Source organism: Melopsittacus undulatus, chromosome 8 (assembly GCF_012275295.1).
Source record: "Melopsittacus undulatus isolate bMelUnd1 chromosome 8, bMelUnd1.mat.Z, whole genome shotgun sequence".
NCBI lineage: Eukaryota > Metazoa > Chordata > Aves > Psittaciformes > Psittaculidae > Melopsittacus > Melopsittacus undulatus.
In genome coordinates, this window is record NC_047534.1 from 49,025,642 (window position 1) to 49,040,243 (window position 14,602).

General features: G+C 36.3%; 1 protein-coding gene across 26 annotated transcripts in view; it reads right to left on the reverse strand.

The window, feature by feature from the left end:
• KCNMA1 (potassium calcium-activated channel subfamily M alpha 1) overlaps window positions 1-14,602 on the reverse strand; it is a 488,118-nt gene that overhangs the window by 115,045 nt on the left and 358,471 nt on the right. For 14 of the 26 annotated variants that reach the window (XM_005152689.3, XM_005152687.3, XM_005152688.2 and 11 more), the window contains exons 15-16: window positions 10,394-10,503; window positions 4,900-4,968 (exon numbers count right to left, since the gene is read on the reverse strand). In XM_005152689.3, the coding sequence (XP_005152746.1) occupies window positions 4,900-4,968; window positions 10,394-10,503 (179 nt within the window). Of the gene's footprint in view, window positions 1-715; window positions 728-4,899; window positions 4,969-10,393; window positions 10,504-14,602 lie in introns of all 26 variants that reach the window. The other 12 variants (XM_005152685.3, XM_005152692.2, XM_005152684.3 and 9 more) reach the window with 1 other exon arrangement.

The window sequence follows — 14,602 nt, forward strand, 5'->3', positions numbered from 1 at the left end:
ATATATTAGAGACTACCCATGGCACTTTCACTGGAACAGTACTATAGCTTTAATGAGTACTGTGTTATGAATAACTGGACTCAAAACAGGACCAGTGATGCAAAGAATCAGGTCTTTGTTGCTAATGGAAGGTGAGACAATAAAACATTAACTACTGTATTGTAAGACATGTTTTGAAGGAAGACTCTGGGGAAAGAAGGACATCGATGAAGGTGTTAATATGGAGACAATATGGCAGCACAAGGGCTGGTAAAGACGAAATACACATCGTCACGATAACAGTACAAATGAGAAAAGAGACGAGGAGATGTTAACAGTGAAGTCTGCTTTTAAAATGCAACAATCCGATACACCAATGACTCCACAAAAAAGAGAAGATGAAAAAAAGAAAGCCTACAAAGCTACTGTTTTATTTTGTACTTCCTGCAAAGAAGTTAGTGCGTGAGTCACAAGAACCAATGGAGAGACAAAACGCTATTTTCTCTCCTCTTTGAGATTGGGGGCTCATATAGAAATATACACACAGATATATATATATATACACACACACATAGACAGATGAATATATATCTATATGCATATATGTGTGTGTATATACAGAGAAAGATAGACAAAGATGTTATCTTCCTGTGTTCTTGGCAAGGAATTAGTCCTGAAGTTAGAAGGAGTGGAGGTAGGATTGAGGTTGGAAGGAAAGGTAACGAAGAGGGCATACCGCTTTCGGCTTCTGCAAACGACAAGAAAAAAATTGCAAATCAAACACTTTGATAAGAAATCAACTGACACCAAAGCAAAAGCAAAAAAACCCCTTTATTTACAAGTCTTCAAGGCTTAAAGGTTTTTCTGCTGAGAATGAGAACAAATATATGGATAGACAAAGAGCAAATTTAACAAGAGGAGTAAACATGGGGTGCAGGAGGGAAGAATCCTGGTTAGGCTTTCTTTTTTGTTTACTCATGTGGAGGGAAAAAAAATAAAGGGGAAAAAGGAAGGCAAAAACATTTCTAAAAGGAATTTCAGACAAAGAGTTTGAATGTCTGCATTTTGAACTGACATTTTTTGCTATTTATTTAGTAAGTTTTGTTGGGACATTTTCAGGTTGATGTTCTCCATGTTCCTTTAGCATTTTTTCTACATAAGAAACAAAAAACACTCTACAAATGAACCAAGAAAGACCATTTTTTTTTTAAGCTGAAGTAATCTCAGAGAAACAAAAATGTATTTAAGAAGTGCTTCCTGTTCTTAATAACTGCTTATAATATTCCCAGATACTAATTAGATATCAAGGAATGGCTAACTCACACTGTGATCTGGAACTATGGAATTGCAAACCTCTATAGCTCATCAGAAACCCCTTGAATTCAGCAATGTTTTCTAAACTCAAAGGTTTCTTTGATAAGTGAGCAGTAATTTAACCATTGATAAATATACAAATGTAAAGGTAGTAGAAAAGCTAATCATGGCTATTTTAATTAATCTTTAAGATAACTTGATGAGAAAGAGTTGCCTAAAAAGATAAGTATACTGGAGGTACTTCAACGATTATCTGAAAATGAGTTTGCATTTATCATGTCTACATTACCTATATTTAGGCCTGAAAATGTTTAAATTCTGCTCTTAAGCAGTCTTGTAAAATCATAAATTGTTTATAATTATTGATCTAATACTGTGTAAAGTTGTTATCAAAGTGTGCTTACTGTTTTGTGTAGCTTTCTTTGGATTCAGGAAACAAGAAAACCCAGCTGCAAGCAGGAAACTCAGCTACTACTAACTTGTATATTAATATTAGCTTGGGTAGCATTCTGATGACATAAAACTACTATTGAGCTCAAATTCCCTATGGTATTTTTAACAGCAATTGGCTGAAAATCAGAAAGCTCCAGAAAACTGGCATCTAGGAGACTGCCTGGGTGAAAAAAAAAATAGGGGGAAAAAAAAAAAAGATGCATAGGTAAATGAGCATTTATGCTATTCTACCTTTAATGAAGACATTAACAAAGTCAATGAAAAGTCTGCCATTGACTCAAAATGGTATATTTATCCTTAACACCCAGATGAAAATTTGAAGAGGGGATTAGGAAACCTACAGTGCCCTCACATCACTACTTTTGAGAGCTGAATTCACTTTGTGCTGATTTAGGTCTGAGTGCAAAGTGATGAAGGAAGATGAAGCTAAACTTAAAAAGGCAACTCCTTGTGCAAGTGAAAAAAATCAGATACATAATTTACTTACATAGATATTCTAACTAGTAGCAAAACTTAAACTGGTGGGAGTAAGATCTTCTTATCCCTTAGGCAAAAACAATGCTTTGAAAATTTCCTCTGCTCCTGAAAATACTGAGCCGAGACCTGTCTCAGCTAATGCAGAACATACTAGCTTTTAATAAAAGGGTCCCGCCTAGATAATATTCTAAATTTGTATTTATATGCTCTAAATTGTAAACAATGTAAAACCTCCAGAAACTTTTACAAAATATGAATTTAAGCTATAATAAAATAAATTAGCACATATCTACTGTTGATTACACACAGCGTGAAAGCTAAAAGGGTACTAGAATCAGTTCTCTCTTCAGCTTTATGAAGAATTATGAAGAACTTAAAATATGAAGTAGAATAAAATATTTCCAAAGTCAACACCAATATACATAATTGGCAAATGACATATTTATCTTTTTTGAAAGATATTTCAAAATACAGCTTGCACCTGTATACTGTACTATTCCAAATGTTATCTTAGTTCCCCATCTTCTAATTTAATAAAGTGCAAGGAAATGTGAGCATACCTAAGAAGTGAGAAACTGAAGTTTTGCTCCATTAACTCTCTATTTAGACTAAAAGGCTCCACCTCAGAAAAACCACAAGTATCTAATTAAGATATTTGGGTTGAAGAGCACAGGAACAGGTAGAACAGCAAAGGTATGCTACAAGCAGCTCAATGATACACCAGTGACTGTAAAATTATCACCGGTTAATAAAGCCAGAAGATGTTACTGTGGATCAGGCTTATAAAAAAATGTGAATATCTAGCTTACATGTTCTCCTCTTGTTACATTGTATTCACAAATCCAGCTGTTAGCATCCCTTTTTTAGTATTGTTTTCTACAATTCTTAGGCTCTTTTTTCTACCAATTAGTTGTGAACTGTTACCTGCGTAGCTTTAAGTAAGAAGGAATATAAGATTGTATCACATTGTGTTACTTTTTGTGGGATCCTCTGCATCACCTTGTGATTAAGAACTCAATCCAACTTCCACTGAAGTTAGTGCAAAGTATGATATGGAAACCATGAATTATCTGTTATTACTGAAAAAGACTGTAATATTAGCACTTATGCAAGTAAATGACAATTGAAGTAATGACAACCTAAAGTTGGGCAATACTTAGGAAAAAAAAAAACAAAACAGAAACCAAATACTTTCTAATATTGGAAATACAAAATCTGGCAAATAGCTCAACTGTTGTCACTATTCTATTTTAATTTTCTAGGAAGATATTAAACTGTTCAGAGACAAAAGAATAAATAATTTGCTTTACATTAGCTAATGTGGAGTGAGATCATTAAATGGAAAAGTATTTTAAGAGCGTCTGAGAGCTGGAAACATAAAAAAAAAATCAGTCCTGATATTTAAAAAAAAAAACAAAACAAAAACAACCAAAAAAAAGATTTCTTAATCAGCATACTGTGGAAAAAATAATATGCAATAGCGCATACACCACTTCACATATCACTTTAACATAGGAAAGAATCAAGCAAAACCAATGATAAGGTGTGGAAATACTCTTGTAAGTAGTTGTAACATAGTATTGCATTGCAATGCATGTCCTACATTGGTTTTATAGATATTTTTAATAAAGAAAAAATTATAACATTTAATAATAAACATTAAAAAGAACTTTCAAAACCTCAAAAATTGTGGCATGAGCTCAAATGACAGAATTGGTTCTCCTATGATGAGAAACAATTGCGAGAAACAAGGTTTAGGTAATTTCTGGCCAAAAATAAGATGAACTAATATGTATAGTTCCAGACGTACTAGACTAGTACAGAATATAATTTTTGACAGAAAAAAAATAAAATTCAGTTAAGAGACAGAATTATCGCATTTTTATTATATGTTCCTCTATATTTTGCAGACCAAATTTATAACATATTTTTTTTTAATACAAAAATCAGTGTTGTGGAAAGCACCAGTGCACTGACTCCAGTGTTAACCTGGATTTTTATGCATCTTTATATAAAAAACCTGCAAGAAATACTTCTTTTCTTGTCTGTGAATTAGTACTAATAATAATGAATTTTTTTGTATTTGGTTGAGGAAAGGGGTCAGCCAGTTTCTAATTTCAAGCTAATTTAATCTTTTCTGATTTCATGATGTTATTAAAATAAGTGCATTTTTGTCAAAATATACCATATAAATACTGTTTATCTGATATGCCTTTTTATCTTGTATCATATCTAAATTGATTCTTCCAAACTCATTTCAATGAAATTGTTATTTTGAGAATACACATAGCCACAACAAGTTTTGATCTCACATTTATCTTCCACTTCTTGATTTTCAGCAAAATATATAATTAGAACTCCAATTAAATCTGATACACTATGAACAAAAACACTGAAGATTTTGTTTAAGTAAAAATGAATTGCACTTCTGGAGATGGAACTATCACTGTTCCCCCATCTTCTACTGAATGTTCTGACTTGAATCAAATTTAGAGAAGAGGAACAAGGAAGAAATAAAAGCTTTTCAGTGTTATGTGAAAAGGTATAAGATGATGGCATGCTAATTATACTCTAAAATGTTTCAAAGGTATAAGTATAGCCATGTACACTCTGAAAAAAAAGCAGGCACAATTCTTGACAGTGCATTCCAGAAACATTTGTAGGCGTTTGACATACCTGCTTTCTCGTTTTTCCGACTTATATTCTATGGCTATCATTAGCAGCTTTAGTTTCGCAAACACCAGTCTGTAGGAAAAGAAGTAGCCAAAAGTCAGTCCTTTTTCACAACAGACATCACATATGTAGAGATTGCTGCAAGATATATCTTTTCTCTGAGAACTTACACTACAATATTTCCCATTTTTTTCAGTTAGGTGTACACAGAACATATATCACAGTCTTTCTACTTTGAAGACATTGAACACATTATTTTCCTAAAAATACAAACTGACGAGTGTTGTAGTGTCAGACATAAGAACCAGCACACTGTTACTAAGTCCAGCCAATAATAACAAAGGTCATAATACACAACATAAAATTTCAGTTGGCTATAGCTTTGGACATGTTGAGGAATATTTTCAAATCTTTGCTGGAATTCAGCCATATGTTGATTGTAGTGTGCATTCCTTAGAAAATAGGTACATACTGAAGTAAAATGAGAGTACTATATTAGTAAGTCAATAATGCCCACTACTGTCACAAATGAAGAGCATGACTGGAAGCAATCTCTGACTGTAATAAACACTTTGCAGTTGTAGCAGTCTGTACAAGTGACTATTTATTAAAAGAACTCAAGGGTGATACCCACAGACTTGCAGAACTGTGATGTAGCACACCACCATTTGCTTCAAGCTAACAGACAATGTGAGAATAAACAAAAAACTATCTTTCTTTAAACAACTAGAAAACATTTCCAATGTTGTCTTTGAATCATATGCAAATTCAATGCTTCCTGTTCCACATATTTGTCACAAATTACTCTAGGGCTCACCTTTTTATAGATGGTATCTTTATATCATACACTAACTTTTTCAGTGTTCAGTGCTTCTCTATGAACTTCCTTGCTTCAGTGTTACTAATATTTTTGCATAAATTTCAACAATATTTATATTTCTAATGCAAATTAAGCAATATCCTGCATACTTTGCATCAAACACATGCTTTGCAGAGAAGAAGGAAATGGCTGCTGAACTGATCTATTCAATTTCTATATCAGATTTCAGAAATCACTGTGATCAGATAATTTCTGCTATTTCTTCAGAATATTTCTTCAGGACTTCTGCAAAGCATTTGACACCATCCCGCACAACATCTTTGTCTCTAAACTGGAGAGACATAAATCTGGTGGATGGACAACCTGGTGCATAAAGAACTGGCTGGATAGCCGCACACAGAGTTGTGGTCAACATCCAACAAAAAAATACAAACAAAAAAAAAAAAGCCCAAACCATGATGTGTTTATCTGATCAAGTGCAAAATGATAAGTTTGTCAGCAAGATTCTGGGGAGTCTTGTTAAAATATTTGAGATGTACTTTACAAGTGTCTTACTATATCGTTACAAGCACTTCCACAATTGCATGAGAATTGCTGGATCTTAAGTATGCTATGAAAGAGCAGATGACAACAGAAATCAAGGGGATCAGAAATTAGAGATGCTAAGCAATGGAAAGCCAGTGGTCAAAATCTATCACATACATAATACAAAAGGTACTGACGGTATTGCTAAAAGTACTGGAAAAAAAAAAAAAAACAACAAAACTTACAATACTGTTTATATTGGTTGAAAGACAGTAAAAACTTTCAGCATTCTTTGAAAGGATAAGATACCCTACAAGGCCAGCTCAGAAATACAGAAGAATGAAAAAAAATGCAGCTATGCCATGTGTGTGCAATCATGCGGACGTTCCTAGATCTGTGATTGCTGTGTATCTCACACTGATGCACAGCAGAAGTAATTCCACTAAAATCATGGAATCATTAACTTAATGGAAAGTGAACAATACCAATGAGGAGTTTAGTTTACTAGATAGGATTTAATTAAGCAGGCAGTTCAATGTCAGTTTAGAATTTCAACTGTAATCTCAGCTGTGAAGACAAACAGAGATTAATACATATTCAAGGTATGTTTTTCGGTCAATTCCCATCTGTCCAGTAAAATGAAACACAATTAAATTTTGTATTTTGCATGTTCTGAATCACTGGCTACAAATTAATACTCATTGCCAGGCTCAATGCATGAAAAATATTGTTCATGCTTACTGCCAAAACAGTGAAGAAAGCACTTTTTAATTTCTTTAGTTAGTCAGTTCTTTAGTTCAAATATATTGGGGATATATTTGAAACTGATGAAAAGTACTACATATAAACAGTGCCTAAAGCACCTGCATGGCAACACTTTCAATGCACTTTAGTACTTCAGTAAACATCCCCCCTGATGTATCTGGATGCAATATACATGTTTTGATCTCTTTTCTTTTGCTTTGCTAAATCATGATATGAGGCTATTTATTCTTTGAAGGCTCATAATGGGGGGGCTTATCATGGGAAAAAAGTTCTTGTCCCCCAGGATTTAATGATCTTCTGGCTGAAGATAACAATATACTACGTTCCTGACTACAACAGGGTAACAGATGATGGAGGCAGGGGGATGGAAGCTAGTCAATAGTCATGTGCAGAAGCTGAGAATGTGGCATGGGTCTTTTAGGCACTTACTCTATAGATCTAACAAAGTTTTTGGCAGTAATTTTCTTGTGAATGCCCACACGTGTGTAGTTGATCACACTGAGTCTGTTCACCAATTTCCCCTTTACAAACCAGTGCAAAAGATTTTTTGCTGTTCTTCAGTTCTTCTGGGAATTGAATAGCCAGTTTTTACAGTAATAAAAATACATACTCACCAAACTCATTAATATGTAACATCAAATTACAATTTCCAATGTCCTTTAATTAATCTGAATTTAATAGAGTTATTAAACTGTTGGGAAATTTGAGATCTTTTTCTTTAATTTAAACTACGAAACACAGTTAAGCCTCCAAATAATGAAATGCTTGAGGAGAGTTCCAAAGTTTAGACATGCTTCTAGATGTCAATAAAAACCCTCTTTATCAATTATTTTATCTCAGCTCTACCAGCACAGTTAAATATATGTCAGCTATATGTCAAACACAGTCTCCATTGCATGTTTCTAAGAACTTTAATAGAAACTCAGGTACGCTTGATAATGGTTTTGCATGAAGATTTAGTTTTCATGGTTGTAGTTAGAGTAAACAGCACAAATTACCATTTTTCTGAATATAATACAAATTTATAGAATACATTGTGAGATTTTCTTTTTCAAGCTATTCAAAGTCTTGTACTTATAGCAATGAACATTTTCCCTCAATAACCTACTCACAGTCTGGTTAACATAGTGGAGGAATGGATTGTGAGCATGCTTGTTTTACTAGCAAATTAAGACTGGGATCTGTCATAGCTACATCCCAGAAAAAGATTTTCAAATGGGTAATATTTGTCTAACAGTTTGTCTCTCCCTCATTCTTATGCCTCATATGTTTCTGCTACTGTATAGATCAGAAAAGGTGAGAGAAGTGCGAGGAGTTAAAGCAAAATCATTCTCCTTTACATAAGAGATATCTTACTTCTTCCTCTATTTCCTCCTCTAAGAATGAAGTCTGCAGAAGTGTTCCTATTAGTTAGTTAGGCACCAAACACTTCAGAGTCTGTTTCTTTTTAAGCATTTGAACAGTCCCTAAGCAAAAGCTGTTCAACAAGCCTTCTTGTGACCTTTTGATACAGCTGTAAAGCCTGTAGACATTGCCTATTTTGATCTTAGAAAAGCATTTGATACTGTTCCCCACATTATTCTCCTGGAGAAACTGGCTGCTCATGGCCTGGATGGGTGCATTCTTCAGTGGGTAAAAAACATGGCTGGATGGCCAAGCCCAAAGACTGGTGGTAAACGATGTAACATCTAGTTGGGAACTGGTCACTACTGGTGTTCCTCAGGGACCAGTCTTAATACATTTACTGACAATCTGGATGAGGGGATCAAGTGCACTCTTGGTAAATTTGCAGATAACACCAAGTTGGCTGGGAGTGTTGATCTGCTGAAGGACAGGAAGGTTCTGCAGAGGGATCTGGACAGGTCAGATCAATAGGCTTTGACCAGCGGTATGAGGTTCAACAAGGCCAAGTGTCAGGTTCTGCCCTTGGGACCCAGCAACCCCATGCAGTGCTCCAGGCTTAGGGAAGAGTGGCTGGAAAGCAGCTCAGCTGAAAAGGACCTGGGAGTGCTGACTGATGGCTGCTGAACATGAGCCAGATTGTGCCCAGGCAGCCAAGTAGGCCAGCGGCATCGTGGTCTTTATCAGAAATAGTGTGGCCAGCAGGACCACAAGAACTAATAATCCCCCTGTACTCAGCACTGGTGAGGCCACAACTCGAATACTTTGTTCAGTTCTGGGACCCTCACTACAAGACAGATATTGAGATACTGGAGCAGGTCCAGAGAAAGCAAACAAAGCTAGTGAAGGATCTAGACCACAAGACTTATGAGGAAGAGCTGAAGGAACTGGGGTTGTTTAGCCTGGAGAAGAGAAGGCTCAGGGATGACATTATTGCTCTCTACAAGTACCTGAAAGGAGTATGGAGGGAGGATGTGGCTGGTCTCTCTTCCAAAGTAACAAGCAATAGGACAAGAGGTAATGGCCTCAAGCTGCACCAGGGGAGATTTAAACTAAATATCAGGAAAAATTTCTTCACCAGGAGGGTGATCAGCAATTGGAACAGGCTGCCCAGGGAAGTGGTGGAATCACTATCCCTGGAAGTGTTCAAAAACCATGAAGATGAGGCCCTCAGTGACACAGTTTAGTGGTGGAGTTGGTAGTCCTGGGGTAATGGTTGGACTTGATCTGAAAAGTCTTTTCAAAACTAGCTGATTCTATGATTCTGTGAAATATGACTGTGCTAAACTACCTTGGATCACGTCTGTGGCCCCACAGAAATTATCATAGAAATCTTGTGCATACGTATCTCTTATTCACAGAATCATTCTAGGACAAATATAAGGATTGTCAATTTCTAGAAATAAAGTTGTAGCACAGCTTATGCCATGCTTACATATGCTTATATACTATATCCTTTAAAAACTCCTTTCACATTACAGAATAGATTTATTCTTTCTGACATATTTCACTTGTTAGAAGTGGTTTGCAAGCAGTCCCACAGCGCTCTGGATGCCAGACTACTTCTATAACTCTACTACATCTGTTTCAATTAATGAATAGTTTCCTTAAAATGGGACAAAAGCCAGGATGGTGACACTGACAACCACTATTCAAAAATGGGAATCATTAGAAGAAATGATAGGACAGAACTTATGAGTAAATAACTCAATTTAAATGGATTGCTGATGAATTTGTTAAATTTTTTCACTGAAAACATTTATGCTTTCATTTTCAATCATTTAATTTTAAATCTCTTTTGAAAACAGGCATTACAATGTTTGGAATACTTCCAAGCAGTGATTGCTTTAATGTTTATTTTATTGGATCCCATCTGATGTAGCATCATTAGGACTGTAACAAAGTGAAAAAGTATCCTGCAGAAACCTTACATTTCACTTGAGAGAAGGCAAATACTTATGTATACTAATATGCGTTTGTACTTACTCACACACTGCAGGGAAGGACAAACCCACAAAGGCACTAGACAGATATTCTGTATACATTTCATTTGCAACTCCTTCCAGGTAGTATTTCTGCCATGTATCCTCCTCAATCTAAAACAAAAAAAAAAAGCAACATATGCAGACTTTTGAGTAAAATCAAAAGCCTTCTTTAAAATTTACAAACAACTGCTTAAATATGAATCATCAAATTTAACATGAGTCATCTGATTTTAATAATTAAGTCAGTAGACTGTTATGGCAACTAATATTGGTTTTTTACAGGATTTCCTGGAATGCTGGGGAAATAAAAAACAGTCTATGTAGTCAATAAACTAAGTATGCTATTTAAAAATAATACACTCCATTGTTGTCAAGCAAATTCAGCATGAGATAAAATAAGGCTGTAGACAACCTGAGGAAAAAAGTTTCTCAATCTTCTCTTTCTGAAAACTCTCTGGTGCAATTGTTGCATTATGAAGTTATTTACATTTAAAACTGCATTCTTTTTGTCTCTGCAGTTATAACTATCAAAGAAATATGAGAAAAAATATTGAAAGAATTTCTTCAATGGCCATTAGTGCTTTAGGACAGATCATGAAAACATTTATCTTGTAATATAACCATTTCTAATAGCTACATTTAATTCTTTGGAAAAAAAAAAAAAAAACAAAAAAAAAACCAAACAAAAAAACTAAAAATACCCCCAAAACCAACAAAACAACGAAGTATTAGTTCCACTGTTTAGGTAGCCCCATTATGGTCTTCATCATACACAGCAGGAAATGAGACAGCATTGAGTTTAGATAGAATGAAAAAAGTGTATTTTTAAAAAATACTGGTAGAGTTTTGCAAGCTACCTGAAGGGCTGAAGTACCAAAGACCAACTGATTTCAGAAGTACTTAGATAAATATATATCTTTTCACAGCTATACATTTCACAGCTTCTCTTTTTCCCAAAGCTCAGCTTACATTGTGTAAAGAGATGATGTACTAATTCTGGAGGAAACAGCTGTAGCTAGGCCCAGTGAAGTGGCAAAAAGGATGCTTCAGGAATATCCGTCCTCATGAATTACTGTAGGTGAGGCCCAAGTGCTTTAATCTACACTGCTGATCTTTCTTGTCTAAAGTCCTAGAGCCAGTGTAATGGCAACCAGTTAAGTATGAGCCACATTATTCTTTTTCCATTACACAGAAAACTCAGCATTTTAGAAGTTCTAATCAAGCAATTCAGTCCAGTAAGATAAACAATTAATTACTTTAAAATTTATTTTAAAATTAAAAAATAAATAAATAAAGTAATAAGCATGCTTCCTCCCAGCTTCCTGTGCCCCTCCACAGTGCAGAGCACGGGACTGAAAAGTCCTTGATCAGAGTAAGCATTACGTAGCAACAACTGAAACCATCAGTGTGTTATCAGCATTGTTCTCAGACTAAAGTTGAAAACAGAGTACTGCACCAGCTACTAGGAAGGAAAAGAATAACTGCTACAGCTGAACCCAGGACAATCCCCCATGTCAAGTGCCTTTGATAATATTCAGTCAGTGATTTTAATGGTATGAAATGCCTTACAGTAACAAAACTTAGGCCTGTATATTCCTTCTGGTAAAAGCATTGTGGTGTGTTAGGAGGATTTGTTGTGAATGTATATTCCAAAAAGCAGTGTAACTGTACATCTGTGTCAGTATTCAAGAAAATAAATTAAAACATGCAATGTAAGTGCCCTGGGTAAAAGCGTCCAAAATAATTTTTCAGATATTCAGCAATAAATTGAGAAAAGCATCTCTAAGCAACAATTTATCTTTGCCTGTTGTGTCAAACTACAGCTGGTTTACACCAGTATTAAACCAGCTGTAGTTTAAAACAGTATTAAAGCAACAGGTTCTTGCATAACGAAATCTCACTATGTAAATTCAAAAAAGGATAAAAAAATTAAGATGGGAAAAACAAAGCACATACGCTAATCACCAGACAGTTCAGGTCTTCTGTGACCAACAATATACTCTATGCATTTATAATGTATCCAGCAACTGTCTTCTGCCTCTTATATTTAAAAAAGAACCCAAGCCTACATAGATATCACTCAAGACTTTCTTATGGATATTAATTCTATTTTTCCTTTAACTTTTGTTTATATTGTTGTTTTAGTATTTGTACTTATTCTACTCTAAATAAGCTATAATCACATTAAGAATCATAGAATAGTTAGGGTTGGAAAGGACCTTAAGATCATCTAGTTCTAACCCCCCTGCCATGGGCAGGGACGCCTCACTCTAAACCATGTCAGCCAAGGCTCCGTTCAACCTGGCCTTGACCACTGCCAGGGATGGAGCATTCACAACTTCCCTGGGCAACCTGTTCCAGTACCTCACCACCCTTACAGTAAAGAACTCCCTCCTTATAGCCAATCTAAACTTCCCCTGTTGAAGTTTTAACCCATTACCCCTTGTCCTGTCACTACAGTCCCTAATGAAGAGTCCCTCCCCAGCATTCCTATAGCTCCCCCTTCAGATACTGGAAGGCTGCTATGAGGTCTTCACGCAGCCTTCCCTTCTCCAGGCTGAACAGCTCCAACTTTCTCAGCCTGTCTTCATATGGGAGGTGCTCCAGTCCCCTGATCATACTTGTGGCCCTCCTCTGGACTTGTTCCAACAGTTTCATGTCCTTTTTATGTTGAGGACACCAGAACTGCACATGATACTCCAAGTGGGGTCGCACAAGAGCAGAGTAGAGGGGCAGGATCACCTCCTTTGACCTGCTGGTCACGCTCCTTTTGATGCAGCCCAGGATACAGTTGGCTTTCTGGGCTGTGAGTGCACACTGCTGGCTCATGTTCATTTTCTCATTGACTAACACCCCCAAGTCCTTCTCTGCAGGACTACCATGAATTTCCTTTTTGCCCAACCTGTAGCTGTGCCTGGGATTGCTCTGACCCACGTGCAGGATCTTACACTTGTCATGGTTAAACTTCATGAGGTTGGCATCAGCCCACCTCACAAGCGTGTCAAGGTCCCTCTGGATGGCATTCCTTCCCTCCAGCATATCAACTGAACCACAGAGCTTGCTGTCATTGGCAGACTTACTGAGAGCATACTCAATCCCACTGTCCCATGTCACCAACAAAGATGTGAAACAAGACTGGTCCCAACACCGATCCCCGAGAGACACCACTTGTTACTGGTCTCCAGCTGGACATTAAGCCATTAATGACAACTGTTTGCATGCAGCCATTGAGCCACTTCTTTATCTCCCGAGTGGTCCACCTATCAAGTTGATGTCTCTCCTATTTAGAGACAAGGATGTCATGTGGGACAGTGTCGAATGCTTTGCACAAGTCCAGGTAGATGACGTCAACTGCTCCATCCCTGTCCATCGCTTTTGTAGTCCTGTCATAGAAGGCCACCAAATTGGTCAGGCAGGATTTCCCCCTAGTGAAGCCATGCTGGCTGTCACCAAGCACCTTGTTGTTTTTCATGTGCCCTAGCATGCCTTCCAAAAGAATCTGCTCCCAGATTTTGCCAGGCACAGAGGTGAGACTGACTGGTCTGTAATTCCCCATGTCATCCATTTTCCCCTTCTTGAAAATGGGGGTTATATTTCCCTTTTTCCACTTGTTGGGAACTTCACCTGACTGCCATGATTTTTCAAATATGATGGCCAGTGGCATAGCAACTTCATTCGCCAGCTCCTTCAGGACCCGCAGATGGATTTCATCAGGTCCCATGGACTTGTGTACGTTCAGGTTCTTAAGATGGTCTCGAACCAGATCCTCTCGTACAGTGGGCCCAAGGTCTAGGTTTTCACATTCCCTGCGTCTGCCTTCCAAGACTCGTGTTTAACAAAACTTTCAAGCTAAATAATTGATATTTTTAATTTTAAATTAAATCTTTAGGAGCTTTTAAAATCTTATATGATTTACAAAATAATATGAGTACAAGCTGTAAAAGTAAAATACATTTTAAAAAGAAAAGCTGTAACAGTTACAGAGTCCAATTAATTACCCAAGGGTCTAGAATATATTTTTCCTGTTCCTTCTTAGACATTTTTATTAAACATTTTATATTTTCTAAAAATTTTAAGTTATAGTTCTGTATTCCGTATTCCTACTCTAGTTCCAAATCATGAAGCCCAGAAAATGTCATAAAATAAGGATTTTATAGAAACGCAGTGATGTTCCTCTTCTAATCCTTTTCCTCTTGGAGAGCTGCCTTCA